Below are 19273 nucleotides of genomic sequence, written 5' to 3' on the forward strand. Positions count from 1 at the left end.
TTCATTAAAATTAAAAACTTTTACTCCGTGAAATACAATGTCAAGGGAATGAGAAGACTAGCCAAACTGCGAGAAAGTACCTGCATAAGGCACAAATGATAAAGAACTCTTCTCCAAAATATACAAAGAACATTTAAAATTCAACTATAACCTGCTTAAAAACTGGGCAAAAGACCTTCACAGACACATCAGCAAAGAAGATATACAGATGGCAAGTAAGCATATATGAAAAGGCGTTCAACGTGTCATCAGGGAAATGCAAACTAAAATGAGATACTACTATGTACTTATCAGAATGGACAACATCCAAATAGTGCCAAAACTGTGAAGCAATAACTTTCATTCATTGTGGTGATAATGCAAGACAGTACAGTCCCTTTGGAAGGCAGTTTGCCAATTTCTTATACAACGAAGCATACCTATACCATATGATCCAGCAATTATGCTCCATGGTATTTACCCTAAGAGATTGAAAACATATCCACACGAAAACCTGCACACAGTTGTTTACAGCAGATTTATTCATAGTTACCAAAATTTGGAAACAATCAGTAGGTCCTTCAGTAGATGAATGGATAAATAAACTGAGATACATTCAAACAGTGGAATATTATTCACTACTAAAAAGAGATGAGTTATCAAGCCATGAAGGACATGAAGGGAATGTAAACGCATGTCACTAAGTGAAAGGAGCTGACATGAAAAGACCAAAAACTGTATGATTCCAACTATATGGCATCCTGGAAAAAGCAAAACTAAGCAGCCAGTAAAAACTCCCCTAAACGGAAGAGCTTAGGGGAGACGGGGCAATGAATAGGTGGAGCACAGAGAATTTTTAGGGCATGAAACCATTTCGTAAGATACTACTGTGTACATGTATTGGTGAATACATGCCATTATACATTTGCAAACACGCAGAATGTACCAAACCCTAATATAAACTATGGATTTTGGCTGATAATGATGTGTTGATATACATTCATCCACTGCCACAAATGTGCCACTCTGGTAGGGATGCTGCTAGTGGGGGAAGCTGCGTGTGTGTGCACACAAGGCTATATGGAAACTCCCTATAACTTTCACTCAATTTTTCTGTGAACCTAAAAGAGCTCTACAGAAATAAAATATATTAATAAATCATTTTTAAAAGATAATAAACAAATGCCAACTCTGAGATAACCCAGTTGTTAAAACTCTAAAAAAGAGACTTCAAAACAGCTAATTGAAACTATAAAGCACTCAGTCCAACAATTTCACAACACATTTTTTATTAAAGACATGTGCTACATTCACCAAGATAGACTGACTACAAGCTGGGCCATCAAACGACTGTAAATAAATCTGAATGGAATGAGATCACAGCAAGTTTACTGTAAGACAGAAATAGAATTAAATTAAACATCAATAATAATAAGCAATCTAAGAAAAACAGGTATCTAGACACTAGAAATTAGGAACTATTTTAACTGAATGTCCATAAAAAAATGTGTATAACACATTTATGGGATGAAGCTAAAACTGTTTAAAGAGAAATGTATAGTTTTAAATGTTTAGACTGGCAAATAATGGATCTGAAAATAATGACTTTCTGCTTTGCAAGACCAGAAAAAAGATTTTCCTCTTCCAAATTTAGGATAGAGAGAACAACAATAATGGAATAGAAAAGAGGTCAGTTAAGAGAGGTAATAAAAAGAGCCAAATATGATTTGTTAAAAATATCAACAAAATTTTCAAGGGCCTACTTGAACTGATTGATCTAGGAAAAAAAGAGAGAATACAGATCATTATTATCTGGAATGAAAAGTAGTTACCACCAGTAATCTTACAGACATTAAATGTAGACAAGAAAATACTACAAGCAACTTTATGCCAACAAATTCAACAACTTACTGACCTAGAAAAATTTATTTAAATGTAAAATTTATCAAGATTGATGTTTTAAAAATCAGAAAAAAATAATTAACCTATATCTAGGAATGAAATTAAATATGTTTTAAAAGTTTCTAAAAAGCAAACTCTGACACCTGACATTTTCACTGGTGAATTCTATGCAGCATTCAAGAAAGAAACAACATCAACCATACAAAAAATTTTTCAGAAAACAGATGAGATCACTTTCTAAATCATTTTATGAGGCCAATATTACCCTAACACCAAAACTTGACAAAGACATTACAAATATAGAGCATCATATACTAATAATACCTCTCATTAATAAAGGCTCAAAATCCTAAAGATTTTTTAGCAAATCAAATCCAACACTATATAAAAAGAATAATATATCATATCCAAGTGGGGTCTACCTAAGGAATGAAAAGTTTATTTTAAACATTTGAAAATCAATCAATAAAATTCAATATGCTAACAGAAAAGAAAATTATCTTTGCAATAAAAACATAAAAAGCATTTAACAAAATTCAATATACATTCATGATAAAAAACTTTTAGGGAACTAAGACAAGTAGTGAACATTTTCAAACTGATAAAGTTACATTGAACACTTACAACCAACATCATACTTAATAGTTGAAGACTGAATATTTATTTACATGAGAACAGAAAAACAAAAAAATAAGAATGCCTGTTTCATCACTTCCATTCAACATTTTGGTGGAGGTCCTATCCATTGTCATAGGAAAAATAAATAAAAGGTGTAAAAATAGAAAGTAGTGAAAGGTCCCTGTTTGCAGATTGCATGATTATTTGCATTTTAAAAAGACCTGAACTAACTCATTTATTAAAATGAATCTAACAAGTTTGGAGGATACAATGTTAATATTTTTAAAACCTATTGTGTTTTTATATAATAGCAACAAGATATTGAAAGGTAAAATTAAATATGATTTTATTTACTATAGCATCAAAAAAATAAAAACAACAAAATGAATAAAAGATGTCCACAATGTCTACACTGAAAACTAGGAAACATTGTGAGTGGAATTAAAGAAGATCAAAATTAATGAAAAGTCACACCACACTCAGAAAATGGAAAACTCAATGTTTGTTAAAATATCAATTCTCTTCATTTTGCTCTATCGCTTAAATGCAATCCCAATTAAAACCTTAATTTTATTTTAGGAATTGACAAGCTTATTCTAAAACTTATGCAGAGTGCAGATAACCTAAATTAAATAAAGCAATGTTTACAAAGAGTAAAAGTTGGAGCAGTTACCTCACCTGATTTCCAACATCCTATAAAATTACTGTAATCAAGATGATTTGGTATCAGTGAAAAGAGAGACAAATAAATCAATGGAATGGGATAGTTGAGAGTTCAGTAAGAGATTTACTCATATGTAGCCAACTGATTTCTAACACAGAAGCCAAGATAATCCAATGAATAAAAGGAAACATTTTTTTAATAAAAGATGCTAGATGAAGTGGATATCCTTATGTAAAAACAATCAGTGCTGACATTTACCTCATGCCATACACAAATATTAACTCAAAATGAGGCATGACCTATGTGTAAAACGTAAAACTTCAACATGTCTAATAGCAGGAGATCTTGTGATTTTGGTGTAGGTAAAGGTTTCTTAGAACACAAAAAGTATAAAACATGAAAAACAAAATTGATAAACTGAACTTTATCAAAATGAAAAGTATTCACACTTTGAAAGACATCATTAAGAAAATAAAAAGACAAGCCACATGCTGGAAAAATTATTTGCACATACCTGTCAAAGTGCATGCATGGGACTTCCCTGGTGGTGCAGTGGTTAAGAATCCGCCTGCCAATGCAGGGGACACGTGTTCGAGCCCTGGTCCAGGAAGATCTCACATGCCGTGGAGCAACTAAACCTGTGTGCCACAGCTACTTAGCCTGCACTCTAGAGCCTGTGAGCTACAACTACTGAGCCCATGTGCCACAACTACCGAAGCCCGCGCACCTAGAGCTCATGCTGCAACAAAAGAAGCCACGGCAATGAGACGCCCGTGCACTGAAACTAGAGAGCAACAAAGACCCAACGCAGCCAAAAATAAATATATTAATCAATTAATTATTTTTAAAGTGTATGCATGATACATAAAGAACTCTTAAAATGTCATAATCAGAATATAGCAGACATTTTTTTTAATGGGCAAGACACCTCACAAAAGAAGATGCATAAATGGCCAATAAAAACCTGAAAATATGCTTATCATCATCTGCCATCAGGGAAATGCCAGTTAAAACCACAATGAAACACTAGTACATAACCACTTAGAATGGCTAAAATTTAAAGGACTGACCAGATAAAGGGTTGACAAGGATGCAGAACAAGTGGAACTCTCATTCACTGCTGGAGGGAGTGTAAAATGATTAATGTCACTTTGGAACACAATTTGACAGTTCAGTTTTTTTTTTTTTAATTAAGTTAAACATGCACCTGCCAAATAACTCAAGCATTCCACTTCTAGGTATAAAAATAAATGCCCACACGAAATTTATACATGATTGTTCACAAGAGCTTTATATGCAGTAGCCAAAATCTGGAAATAATCCAAATGCCTTCTAACAGAATAGGTGGATGAAGAAATTGTGGTTTATTCATACATTGGAATACTGTTCAGAAAAATAAGCAAAATAAAGATACATATGAAGACATGGATAAATCTCAAAAATGGTATGCTGACAGAAAAAAAGCCAAGCTAAAGAGTGCATATAACACAATTCCATTTATAAAAATTCTAGAACAAATAAGCTATAGTGATAAAAAGCAAATTAGTGATTGCCTGGGATTAGGGTGGGAGAAGAGATGGATCATAAAAATGCAGGAGGACACTTCCTCTGGGTGTGATGGCAATGTTTATTTTCTTGATTATGATGTTGATTTCAGAGGTATATACATATGCCGCAACTGATTAAATGGTACACTTTTGATGTTTGCAACTTATTGTACTTCAATTATACCTTGATAAATAGAGAAAAAAGTCTCAACGACTATGACCTAAATGCATCTAGTCTGGGAAAAGTAGGTAAATGGGAAAGCTACCTGCATTCTATCACACTGTTCTATACAAAAACTATGTCTACTAGCATACAATATTTTTTTAAGTATGTATCTTGGAAAATATATGCAGTAAAATGACACATGGACATCACAAGTCAGTAATCAAATTCTTAACAAAATATTTGAGATGGCTATTATTACTTTAAGGTAAGTTTTCAGGCCTTGAAGAACTATTGAAATAGTATAGCTTTTATAAATTATTATTCATTAATTTCTCCAAAGAAAATTGAATGCAAAAATCTCTTCTGAGAAGTTTGAAAAAATGAAAAATTTCATCAACAAGCTTTTCCACTCAAATTGCCATCATATTTCTCTTACTGCTTCAAAAGAAAGAAACAATCTGCCCAAAGATAGATAATTGTTAAAAATATAAAAGACTTGGAATAACCCACTTTAATTCATTAAAAAAGAAAAATAAGATGGAAATAGCAATACTTTGAAAACTGAAGTTATAATGGCTACAACTTGATATTTAGTAAAAAAAATTTCCTCTTTATAAGACTCCAAAAGTAATTTTATTAATAATCAATATAGACAGTGTGGCTCTTCTTCTAATTTAGCTTTTCTTCACATTTTTGAAGTGTATTATTAAACTAGAACAAACCAAGGCTGTCGACTACGGTTGGTTGGATATTTTGTGCCTGCATGAAAATATTCATCCCCTCAGACCATGTTCCACTCACTAAGGTCCATATCCAGGTGCTACCTCTGTCTAGAAAGGGCAAATTTATCTAATTCCCACAGGGTACCTTGTAAACAAGCAGTAGCCCAGAAAGAAGCACTTCGTTTACAAGTCAGACCACTAAGGACTTGTGATATATGGATCATTGTTGCTCACTCGTATCAAAATGTATAAGAATATTTAAAAAGTCAGAGTTGTAAGATAAAAAAGAAGTTATAATAATGAAGAAAACTACATATTAGTGCATAAGTAAATTAACACATAACATATAACCATATATATAAATGAAATACTAGTATTTTAAGCACTTTATATACATAAATTCAATTTTTTATAAATACTTGAGAGAGATTATATTACTATTCCCATTTGAAGACTAAGAAATTAAAACCAACAAAATTTATTGCACAGACAAACATAATTAAGCTAGGTACTGGCATTCAAAATCAGATTTTTCTCATTCCAGAATCAATTCTTAGATTCACTCTGCTATGCTGAAATTATATAATCTGAATTATGGGCCTATATATTCATTTTGGCATTTTCATATAAACTAACTTCATCATACTTTTTTTTTTTTTTTTGTGGTACGCGGGCCTCTCACCCCTGCGGCCTCTCCTGCCGCAGAGCACAGGCTCCAGACGCGCAGGCCCAGCGGCCATGGCTCACGGGCCCAGCCGCTCCGCGGCATGTGGGATCCTCCCGGACCGGGACACGAACCCGTGTCCTCTGCATCGGCAGGCGGACTCTCAACCACTGCACCACCAGGGAAGCCCACTTCATCATACTTTTTAAAATTTTCCAGTTTTGCTTTCATCTGTTTATTGGTGAATTTTTTAAACTCTTGAGATTGCAATTCAAATATGGACATTTTTAGCATTTATTGCCATTAACATTACCATTGCATAAACGTAGGGTCATATACAGACAAAATTAGATACACTAAACAAATTTTCATCTAAAGTGGAATGATACTATTTCCAAAGAAGTAATATTTTCAGTTTTCGGATTAATAAATCACTGGTGTTTTTATGTCATCTTCATCACTACAACTGTTTATCAAACACTAAAATAATGCAAACATGGTACCATTCCTATCTCTTGCCATTTTTAGTTCGATTTTTAAACATTTAGTTGCAAAGATTCAAAAATCTAGATAGGTACTATAACACAAACCAAAATGAAAGGAAAAATATTTGAGTAAATTTTAGGGAAAGATACATTAAAAACATATTCAGATAAGATGAACTAATTTCACAAAAGGAGTCAGAAAATTTTATTCCGATTTAAAAATCTGTGTGTCTGAATCATTTACTTTCTTCATAGCATTTTATCAAGTGGAGAAGACTACATTGTTTTTAAAATTTTATATAGCCATACAATAATACACTTTAGGAAGTAAGACCTGAATTTATGTATGATGACTATTCTGATATGTGGATTAGATAAATACAAATTTTCATCCAATTCAAACATTCTTATTCTAAAGCCTTCTCAATATTTTATTAAGTAAAAATAGTTTCCCTATTTAATTGATCAAAGATAGTACAAGATAAACCTAAAAGTGAAGGTTCTGCATTTGCTTTTTCAAAACTAACTGCATTTCATATAAAATAAATGTTATATTTAAAGTTCCAGAGGTTTTCATGAAACTCCAAGATGCGAAGCAGCTTAATAAACTTATTTTTGCTACCCACTGTCATACTCACTAAAGGTTTCATTAATGAGTCTTTTAAAGATTATTTTTCTAGTGGTTTAATAGAGGTTTTCGAAATAAACAGCTGAAGTTACTTCAAGATTTAGAATATGGTTTATATATTAGAAAGTTAAGAATTAATCAAAGAGAATAATAATAATCTTTGCTTCCAGTACCTTTGTCTTTGGTTATTTACTAGATGCCTCTTGGCTAGAGGTATTTGGGTTAGCAGTGGTTGAAAACACATGGAATCAACAGATGAATGGATAAAGAAGATGTGGCACATATATACAATGGAATATTACTCAGCCATAAAAAGAAATGAAATTGAGTTATTTGTAGTGAGGTGGATGGACCTAGAGTCTGTCATACAGAGTGAAGTAAGTCAGAAAGAGAAAAACAAATACTGTATGCTAACACATATATATGGAATCTAAAAAAAAAAAAAAATGGTTATGAAGAACCTAGGGGCAGGACGGGAATAAGGACTAAGGACGCAGACCTAGTAGAGAATGGACTTGAGGACAGGGGGAGGGGGAAGGGTAAGCTGGGACAAAGTGAGAGAGTGGCATGGACATATATAACTTACCAGGTGTAGAATCGATAGTTGGTGGGGGGCAGCCGCATGGCACAGGGAGATCAGCTTGGTACTTTGTGACTACCTCGAGGGGTGGGATGGGGAGGGTGGGAGGGAGGGAGATGCAGGAGGAAAGAGATATGGGGATGTGTGTGTATGTATGGCTGATTCACTTTGTTGTAAAGCAGAAGGTAACACACCATTGTAGGGCAGTTGTGCTCCAGTGAAGATGTAAAAAAAAGAAAACATGGAAATATTTTAAGGAAATCATCTTTATGTGTTTTAGTTGTTGATACCATAATCAGCCTCTGAAACACAGAGGAATTTATTACGTATTTTTTAATATGCAACATCAGGTTCAATTATTTATTTTGAAAAAAGAACTTACTGTGATAGTCTGTAACTATACTTGAAAACTCTAAACTGGACCCCAGTGAGCCCGAGTGTAGTATATGGGAAAGAAGGTGGAGTATAGTCTGTTTTGGTATGTGTGTTGGAGTGGAGTGAAAAAATAAAAATTAAATGATATTCACCTAGAAGTAAGTTCAGGTAAAAATAGAAGTCTCAATGCTACGAAACTGTATGAAAAAAATCTAATCAACATGTACATACATCAAATATTATATTTCAGGGCCAGTAAATTTTGAGGATTAATTAATTAATATTAATTTGTATATTTTCTCTTCTATATTTCCTCTTTATATGTTCTAATCACTTATGACAAAAAAATTCTACTTTTCATTTCTGTTGTTTAACTTCCATGGGCTCTGTGAATACGTACAGCAATAGATTAAACTAATGTATGAAATGAAACCATCCACTGATATATTTCTTCCATATTACTCATTTATGTTCTAGGAAAATAAGGATTTGGATATTACAAAAATAAGTTTAGTTTGTGAAACTGATGTTCATGAAGAGTTTAATTTTAAAATAGAACTTTGTAAGCCTAAAATTTAATTTGTTTATAATATTCATTCATCTAATAAATAAATACTGATTTATCATTTGTGTGCAATCAATGCCTGATATCAGAGATCTGAGACTATATTATTATACATTGCCTGAATCAGTCTGTCATTAATTTAGTATGATATGATGTGTTAAAACATTTTGTTTAGAGTCAAAGGCTTAGGTACATACTAATGCAGAAACTCAAAAACAAATAGAATCCCAAATAATCTGAAAATGTCACAAATATTAATTATATTTAAAATTATGCCATAGATTATATAACTAAGTACAGGGACGCAATATTCTACTGACCCTCTGAATTTACATTGCTTTTTTTGAAAATACATACTGTGTGTGTGTGTGTGTGTGTGTGTGTGTGTGTGTGTGTGTGTACATCTCTATGTGTACATATCTGTGTGTGTGTATATATATAAATATACATATACACACACATTTCAACAGAATACAGAAAATCTTCCATGTAAAACTTATCTATTAATCCATAATATATTACACAGCTTTACTTTGTTACACTTTGAAAAATAAATTATTCAGAAATTATATAAAAACAATCATCTCAGTAATGACTAATATCTCAGGAGTGCATCCCTTTATGGGGTCTGGTCTGTTTGTTCTGTTAATGATTGACTAAATGAAAATTAAAGCAAGAGTTTCCAATGATTGAAGAATTAAAAGAAAGAATGTGATTATCATAACTGGCAAATTATAATTGGAAAGGAGCTTTTTACCATGACCTTCACATTATTAAAATAGTGATTTTTTAAAATTACAGGTCATCTTTTGCAGTATCTCTATTTTACCTTGGAAACATTCACAAAGAACAGAGAAAGGCAAAATATCAGACTTGTACATTTCATTAAATTAATCTCTGAAAGGAGGAAGTGAAGAAAATGTTCTTTTCTCCAAAGAAAATAATACAAAGTACTAAGAGGAAAGTCATTTGCTCTTCCCAGGAGAATAGCATGCCTGTGTTTAAATCAACCAATCTCTGTTAAAGTTTCCCAGGCGTTACAGTCACCATTGTCTACTCATTCTCTTACTGAACAATAGAAAACATCACTGCTACACCCACGGGGGAAGAAAGTAGGTCACCCTTTAGAGTTTACAACTTTGCTTTATAGCATATATTGATTGTTACTGTTAACTCAGTTCATCTGATTTAATAATATTCAGCTTAAAATAAAGTTTGATTTACCTCAAAAACTTCTTCATCCAAAATTCTTGTTCCAAAAACTGTAATTCCACTGGTGTCAACGATTGCTCTCTCACTTCTGTCAAGTGGTTTTGTGGTTTTCATCTTACAATCAACAATCATTGTCACAGTTTTCTTCTCCACGCTGATTGCTACCCGGTGCCACCTTAAAAAGCCAAGTAATTCTTTTGTAAGTTCCAAAGACGTTGCCAAACCATTATTCACAATTAAAATACAATGTATTTTAAATTATACACATAATCTGAAAGTATACAAAATGTAGGCTCATTTATTAATCAGTTAACAGGTGACTACTTACTATTAACCCAGAACAGTGCTAGGTACGCAAAAAGACACACCAGCACTGTAAGATGCACAGCAGGATTGGCTGTCTATGTTGATAAGAAAGTGACCATCCTTTGCTTCACTTTGTGTTGTAACAAAAGCTTAATCTCACCATGTCCTGATGACGGTATTTGATAGAGATTAGGGACGGGATATGGAGTAATTAATAGTTTCTATGTACGTAAATGCTTTCTTCCAAAATGTAATTCCACTTAAAAAAATTCTGCTGGAGAGATCCCCTGAGATAGACTGTAAAAGGGTATGTCTGCTAATTGAATGAACGCTCCATCTGGAACAACTGAACATTCTAATTGTAAGACACAATGTGCTTCTCTGTCTTTAGGCACATTTATTTCAAGTGCTTTCATTTTCTTTTTCCACTTCAATTTCAAGACAGTTATAGATCACTACTGTGGGCAGGATCCAAGACTGAGACACAATATCTCTCCTTCTTTCCAGGGTTGGCAGGAAGTGGGAACATTGAAAGAAAGCATAGTCAACGCATGTGTGGAGTGAGTCTCAATTCACTCTGAAGCTACTGCTCCAGCTAATTCAGGGCAGTGATGACAGACCTGGGGGGAGACGTGGCCAGCCCTTTGGAAACATAAATACCCTAATCATACTGTAAAATGGTGGGTTTTATTAACAGTATCTGGTACAAACATAAACAACTAAGTGGAACGCACTTGGATTTTGCAAGCCACTCTATTTTTTTTCCAAACGAAAAGTGCTAAATTAATATTCCAGAAGTTTCTAGGACTAGATCCATAAAATAAAGTACCCAAAAAGTTGCAGGAGGCTTTCTAAAATATCTGTTTCATGTGACTTGGCATGGCTACTGATGAGGACCAAGTATATTTCCATGTACACTTAATCTTTGGTCTTTCCCTAGCACTTTCAACTAGCATAGGCATCTGCTTTGTTTGACTTGAGCAAAGATTTATATGAGGAGGCACTTAATACTGTGAGAGTAAAATTTACACGTGTTTCTGCCAAGAAGCCTGTGTCTTAAATTAAACCATCTCTACTATTGTGGGTATGTGCTTTTCATTAACAGAAAATAAAAATGAATTCTTTCAATTGTTGAAAGATGATTAGGACTCTAAACTTGATATTTTTGTTGAATTAATTTAAGCTCTGATAATAATGTCATAATCATGGTATCACATATAATATTCAAAATATTAAATTAACCCTAAGTTTTGGAGTCATTCTTAATTATTCTTTTTCTCTCATACTACACATTCATATCATCAGAAAATCTGTCAATCCTATATTCACAGTATACACAGAATTCAGAGGCTCACAACTTTGTCCAAGTACCCATGCCTCTCACCTAGACTCCTAACTGGTCCCTGCTTCTACTCTGATGCAACCAGAGTGACAATTTAAAAAAATAAGTCAGATCAAGTTTCTGTCTTGCTAAAAACTAATATAATACTCTCAATAAAAACTGAAGTCCTTACTTTGCCTCGCCCTGTCAGTCTCTGATCTCATGTCCAAATTTTTGCTTTCTGATTCCCAGTATCCCAGCCACCGCTGCCTCTTTCTTGTTCCTTTCACATATTCTTCACTCTGCAGGGAATGCTCTCCTCTATATCCCCACATGCCCACTCTCTCACTTCCAATATGTCTTTGCTCAATGCAACTATGTCAATGAGGACTGCTCTGTCTAAAACAGTACACTCTACATTCCTGCCCCTGATATATTTTCATTCATAGAACTATCATCACTTTTCATATGAATTATTAACAATAATGATGTAAATTACTCATGAAAGCCCAGTTTTCCCTGCACAGAGATGAAGGTTTTTCCATGGTCCTGACAATGATAATCTGAGTGTGAATCTTTTTTCCACCTGAACAGCTATTTCTTTCTTATGTCTACAACAAAATGTCATATTTCCGATAAATATTTTTTTAGTAGTCTGAATTCAGCAATAAAATACCGAGTAAATTTAATAAACATTAATTTGTCTTTAGCTGCTCCCTAAGTGATAGGCAATATTCACAACACAGAATTCAGAATTCAGCATGATTTTGAGAAGAGTGTGGTTGTTACTGGAAAGTGCGACTACCTGAGTTCAAACCCTATCTCTGCCACTTTTCAAATATATGTTACTTAAACTCCCAGTGCCTCACTTCGCTTATCTGTAAAATGGGTTTATTAATATTATTTTCTTCCAAGAGTCGTGAAAAATTAAATGAGTTGACTATGTATAAAGTGTTCAGAACAGTACGTAGCACATATCGATGATATATAAAGCTTCCTATGATTGTCAATATTAACATGATTGGTAAAGGAAGTCAAATCAGGTCATTCTTCAGCTCAAAAAGTCTACAGTGACTTTCAATTTCACTTAGAATAAAATCCAAAGTGTTTACAACCACCTACAATGTGTTATACCATTTGGCCTCCCACTGATTCTCCATCGTCATCATCCCACACTGTTTCTGCCACACTAGCATCCTTGATGTTGCTTAGACCAAATCAGCCACACCCAGAATCAGAGGTTGTGTATTTGCTTTTCCTCCATCTGGAATAGTATGCTTTTAATTATCAGCATGGCATGCACCCCTCCTCCTTCACATGTCACCTTCTTAGTGAGACTATCCCTGACCTCACTCCTTAAAACTGCACTCTCCACCGTCATCCCCTATTCTCTTCACTGCTATATTTCTCTCTCTCTCTCACTTATCACCATCTGATAAACTATTTATTAGTAAGTTTTTATTGTTCATTATGTGTCTACCCAGACTGTAAACTATGTATGATTAGGTGTTTTATTGTTTTGTTCATTTCTGTATCACCACTCCCTAGAAAACCTGCATCACACTTTATAAATATTTGTTGAATGATCAAATGAAAGAATTGTTTTCAACACAGCTAAAACATTGGATTATTGTGCTACTTACTTTCCATCTGCAATGTTAACAGTTCTAAAGAGGGGGTAGTCTTCTGGGGCAGGTTTCCCAGTGTGGTCTTCATACAGGAAAACAGGTGATCTCCCAACCTCCACACCAATTTGCTGAATACCATGCTCATTATATATAGATAAAAGGAAAGACTGAATTCCTTTTTTGGGTTTTACTGTAAATAATATTGAAAAATCCTCTGGAAAAGTTCCTCCTGGGAAGAAAATGCCAAAGAGTCAAAAATTCTAAATTTCCAAATTATTCCTTGATCACCTTATTCTTTTTGAGCTTACTAAGTGGCCTTAACAAGTAACCAAAGTTCAAACAGTAATAACAATACAGATTTAAAAACCAATGGAGAAGGGATTCTATTAATCTTTGTCTGAAACAATTGTTGAAGCTGTATTCAAACTTTACCACCACTCATTTAAAGCACAAGTATTATGTAAAATTGAATTCATGGTTAGGAAACAAGATCATACTGCCAGTTCAATATCAAACACACAATAAGCACTTTTAAAACACTTAAGTAGAAATTCTGGTGTAAGATTTGTATTTTCTGCCCTTATCTAATCTGTGGCCATCTATCCTCTCTTTAAAGTGGCATTGTAAGGACACAACATATGAAGGTACACTTTTAGTCATCTCTTCAAAAGCTAAAGAGTTTCTGAGCAGTTTTTCCTATCACACAATGAAGTTTCACTAATAAAAAGCTTACGTCATTGTAAGTCAGAACTTTTAGATACTTCGTTAATTTGATTCTAAATTCAAGAAGGAAATTTTTTTTTTCTTTTCCCTCTCATCATCATATCCCAAATATCCAGCATTGGGCCATATCTACATAAGTTCTTAGTAAGCATTTATTAAATAAATATATAAATTAAATGGTTACCACAAGTATATCTCAGGTAGTTAAGCAATGACTATTGTATATTTTTTATAAAAACACTGCATATAAAATTGTGGGTTCTATTTTTCAAAAATAGTTTTACATATATATCTTATTTAATCCTTTTACTACCCTGGGACGAAAGTAAAGCAGGCATTGTTATTTGAAGGATGAGATTATTTAAATTAAAAAGTTTTCCATATGCAAAACTGGTGTATATGTGCATATGTAATCAATGATATCTGGGCCAACACCAAGAGATTCCATATTCAGTCCATTCATTCCATATTCTATTATGTATAGTAGTATAAAATAATAAAAATAAATGAATATGACTGCCATGGATTCAAATTCAAAAAACTGTAGGAGACTAGCAATTTTACTTCTAAGAATTTACAGAGGTGATAGGGATGTTTATATGTAAAGATATTTTGTTAAGTCAATTCATCAGAACACTATGAATAATGATAAAATGTTAAAATCACTTGCAATGGTTGGGACTGGATAAATAAAATACGAAACATTTATATAGTGGAAATCTATACAGCCACTTAATGTCGTGGAAAGATGTCTTATGAAGTGGAAATTATTTAAAATGTTGTGGAAAGTAAATAAGAATATGTCACAAAGAAAAACAGCCAATTAATGTTAACTATTTGGTTCTAATCTATCTATCTAGAATCTAGATAGATATCTCCAAACTAAAAAGTGTTTATTTAAAATTCTCAATTTTAATTTTTAAAATAACTTACCAATAATACAACTTCACTATATCACAAATATATCATAAAAGCCTTGCTTTCATGGCAAAAAAAAAAAAAAAAGATATAATATATAGAGAGAGAGAGAGGAAGAGAGAGAGAGAGAGAGAAAGTTTTGTTTGATTAGATTTGTGTCACAGATATATCCAATTTTATATTCATGAAAATCAATAGAGAAAAATAATCATGTGTATAAAACTGAAAGGTAATAAAACGCATCAATTAACAAAAACACCTTTTAGCTGCTTATACTACAAATAAAAATCTAGGTAATTCAGCTTATTATTGAGGAAGCTCCACAGCAAATAAGTTTTTTCTTCAAATGAATAGCTCAAAATGTTGAGAATTACAGGACTTCTTTCCCTAAATACCTCAATTTTCAAATATCTCATATTGAAAAATGATGCTGAAATATTATGAGGTGGAGAAAACAATATCTTTTTCATTTTTGCAAAAACATTATGATATAAGATCTACATAGAGACATTTAGAAAAAGAGGAATTTCAGAAAATAGTATATTCATATAAGGCTAAATAAGTTGTAACAAATTTTAATTAATCATCCAGTTTATATAACACAACTTTTGAAAATTGTCAACTTCAAACTACACTGAGTAAAATCTTTCAATTACGGAAGTATTTCCCAATTTAAAATTAAGCAATAAGGTTTTAATTATAATCTTTACACTATGACCTTTAAAAAAAAAATTTAGTTGTCTAAAAAATCATGACTTGATGTCAAAATGTTCACAGTATAACCTAGACATCTACCTTAGATTCCTCCCTATTAGATACTAATCAGAGTTGTTCATAACCAACTAAATTTATGAGAGAGAATTCACTATGAGATAAGTTCAACAACACAAAGTCAACCACTTAAGATGTGAAATTTTATCTAAAATAGTAGTGATCAGTATATATGATCCAGATAAAATGTGGAATTTTGCAACTTAAATAATATGATTTGAAATCTATAAATACAAACTAACAATAAAGCATCCTCTCTGTTAAATGACTGCTGTTAAAGAAAAAAATGTTATTACTACCTTTAATAAGTGTGTATACATAAATCCTATACATGTGACAATAATCATAATTCACGCTGAGTATATCAGATTCAATAGTGATTCTTAAAATGGGCTTTTAACCTCAACAGATACTGCATTCATGAATACATTCGATATGAAGAAAGCACAATAACTTTATTATTTGATTTTAATTTTTAACTTGTGGTCAATATATTTCCATGGAGAATATGTCTCCGTTTAAATAAAATCTCTTTCTGATGTAGCTTAGTGGTTGGTAGGGTTTTTTAAATGAGGAGTGAAGGTCATTTGGCATAGTGGGAAAAGTCCACTTTAGTCTAAAAAACCCCAAACTGTCTCTCAGCTTCATATCATCCACAGGTTCCGTGATTATATTCAAATACTTCACTTTTCTAACTCCTAGTCTATAATTTGGGTTTAAATATTCCCCTTTCCAGGTGGTTATGAACATAAAGATCAATATACACAGTTTCTTGCATAGCATCTGTCCTACAGCGGGTGTTCTAAAGAGGCCAGAAAGAATTTGTAAATTACAGCTTCTATTCAGTTCACAGGCACAGAGCTCTCAGATATTTAAATTCAAGGTCTCAAATTGGGACTTTGGAGGACATATACCTTAATTCTACAGAGTATTATGACAATCTGAAAACTCTTACCCCCACCCCAATATTGAAGTTTCCAATAATACTGCTTACTTTATTCATTGGAAAGAAGCTGCTATTTTGTGTTTTTGTAATGGAAGAAAAAATATTCCAAATAAATTTTCAAAGATCTTTTTTACTATTTTTTATAGAGAATACTATTCACATTTTCACTGTTCAGATTTTTTTAATGGTGAATGTGTCATTGGTAATTTTTATTAAATGCCGTTTAGTATTATTTGACAAGAAGCTCTATCCTCTAGGAAGATAAGCCTATAATCATTTGCACGGGGAAAAAATGAGGTCTTTACCATAGATATCTCTTCCTATCTGAACTACTCATTATTAGAATCACATACCTAAGACACAATGTTTTGAGAAGAGGGAGAAATGTTGATATATTCTGTTAACTGACATGGAAGGAGATCCTAGACACATAGGTTGTATTCTTTTTCCAAGATAAAACAACAGAAATAATCAAAATAACTATCACACTGGAGGGCATAAAAACTGCCCTGAGATAATAAGCCAAATATAAAAAATTATAAACTAACTTCTTCAGTATTTCTACAGCATTTCCAGTAATCTATTTTTTTCTCTCTTGAAAATTCCCATCCTTTTCCTATTTCTGCATTAGAGTGCAAATAAATAGAAAAGCAGCTTAGTTTTTACTGTTTAAAACTTTCACATTTGATTTGAAAAATATTTCGTGGATTTAATAACCATTTTAATTTTAGTTTGTCGGAAAAATTATGCATTAATAGTCTTTATATTTGCAGTTTGCTACTTTTGTCCACCACAAATAATTGCAAAACAGGAAATATTTTGGAAGAATCAATGATTTATCAAAATAAATGTATTTTCAAAAATACTTTAAAATGTTCTTTCCCAAAAAATATGCTTTCTTGTTTTGTTAATTTTTAGTACTTTGATTTATAATTTTTCTGTTGTTAGAAAACAGTTTTATTTGAAAATAGGGAACTCAAATTCCTTCAGGTGAAGACAGTAGAGGATAGTATGAAGAATTTAAATGATAAATTGTTTCTGAAAAGATCCCAAAACACCAAAAAGGGATACTTGATAATACAGACAATATTGGCCTTGGCAACAGACAAACCCTGCATTAAATATTGGCTTCCTGTAATTTGGACAAATCAGAGAGTCTCAGTGAAACTCAATTTCTTCTGTTAAATAGGAGCAAGGCCACTCAACTTAGTGGAGTTGTAACAAAAAATAATCAACATGTATCCAATAGCAGGCAAGTACTCATAACAAGCTACCTGCTTAGAAAATGTGACACTCAGAAATTGTCATTTCACTACTCAACTCCCTTTCCCTACATTATCATGATTTCTAGATAATTAGTACTATTAGGTCATTTAGTGTTTTCATGGACAGAAAGAAAATATTCACTGAGTATTTTTCAAACCATTATGAAAAATCCCCCCATAATTGTGCATTATATAGCATAATAAAAAGGGAAATAATAATTAGCAAAGCAGCAGTAGTCGTAGTAATAAAAAGAACATACCTGAAAATAACTGTTTTGTTGGGGCACTGAGTTGTGCTTGCTTTGAAACTCTGTAAGCAGTATCTGAACCTTTTGAATTCTTTCTGTTTGTGCAAAAGCCCATTGTTTTTGATATTCCCTCTGGAGAACTGTGAAAATCTAGAGCTTTTAGTACATCAACTGGAGCAGCTGAAAAATAAGTTAAAAATAGGAAAATGTAATTGAACAAATAATCTAATATAAAAATTAGTATTTTTTAAACAGAGGAAATAGTTTATAGTCCTACTCCTCAAATCTATTTATCTTTTGCCATGCTTCTCTAACATTTAGGTGGGGGGCTAAGGAGTGGAGCAGCAAGTAAAATATAAACTGTAACATTCTCAAAGTCAAAATATCTCAAATCAGAAATCAAATTACAGAGAAGCAAAGAGATGTTGAAAAAGCCAGCATCTGTATATATTCCATTAATTTCTAATAGATTTACTCTTCAACTATTCATAATCTAAACAAAGGTGATTCTGAAGATTCAAATTCACAATGTTATATATAAATATTGTAAAATGTGCAGTTACTAAGTCATATTGTATACCCAAAGATAAGTTAAAAGATGTTTAAAAGAATAGGTAACAAATATAATGCTCTAGTTTTGAGTGCTTTCCTATGTTAGTTATTTACAAAGTATATGTATATATCTGTGTATTTGTGTGTGCCTTTGTAAGTGTGCATGCATGTATGTCTATGCATAATTTGTTGTTTTTAATCCTCTGCATTTGCCAGAGTAACTTCATGTACACTGCTTCATGCCTTATGATTTAGATTGAAAGTCCCTGGAGATAAGTAATTTTTCCCCCTTTTATATAGCCCTAGGGTGTCTAACACAGGGCCATTTATTGGCAGAAGCATAAATTTTCCATTCCTCCATTCCAGCTACCTCCTGCTACCATGAAGTAGTCAACATAAAATAAGTTTGGAACCTTAAACTTTCCCTGTGGAAGTATAATCCGTTTGGATAAACTTGATGTTTCAAACAGCTTTACTGGAATATAATT

General features: G+C 32.5%; 1 protein-coding gene across 3 annotated transcripts in view; it reads right to left on the minus strand.

Annotated features, from left to right (window-relative positions):
- Positions 1-19273, minus strand: part of COL11A1 (collagen type XI alpha 1 chain) — a 200861-nt gene that overhangs the window by 160477 nt on the left and 21111 nt on the right. For all 3 annotated transcript variants that reach the window (XM_060006424.1, XM_060006420.1, XM_060006422.1), the window contains exons 2-4: positions 18246-18413; positions 13378-13591; positions 10120-10282 (exon numbers count right to left, since the gene is read on the minus strand). In XM_060006424.1, the coding sequence (XP_059862407.1) occupies positions 10120-10282; positions 13378-13591; positions 18246-18413 (545 nt within the window). The remainder of the gene's footprint in view (positions 1-10119; positions 10283-13377; positions 13592-18245; positions 18414-19273) is intronic.

Source organism: Delphinus delphis, chromosome 1 (assembly GCF_949987515.2).
Source record: "Delphinus delphis chromosome 1, mDelDel1.2, whole genome shotgun sequence".
In the NCBI taxonomy this organism is placed as follows: Eukaryota; Metazoa; Chordata; class Mammalia; order Artiodactyla; family Delphinidae; genus Delphinus; species Delphinus delphis.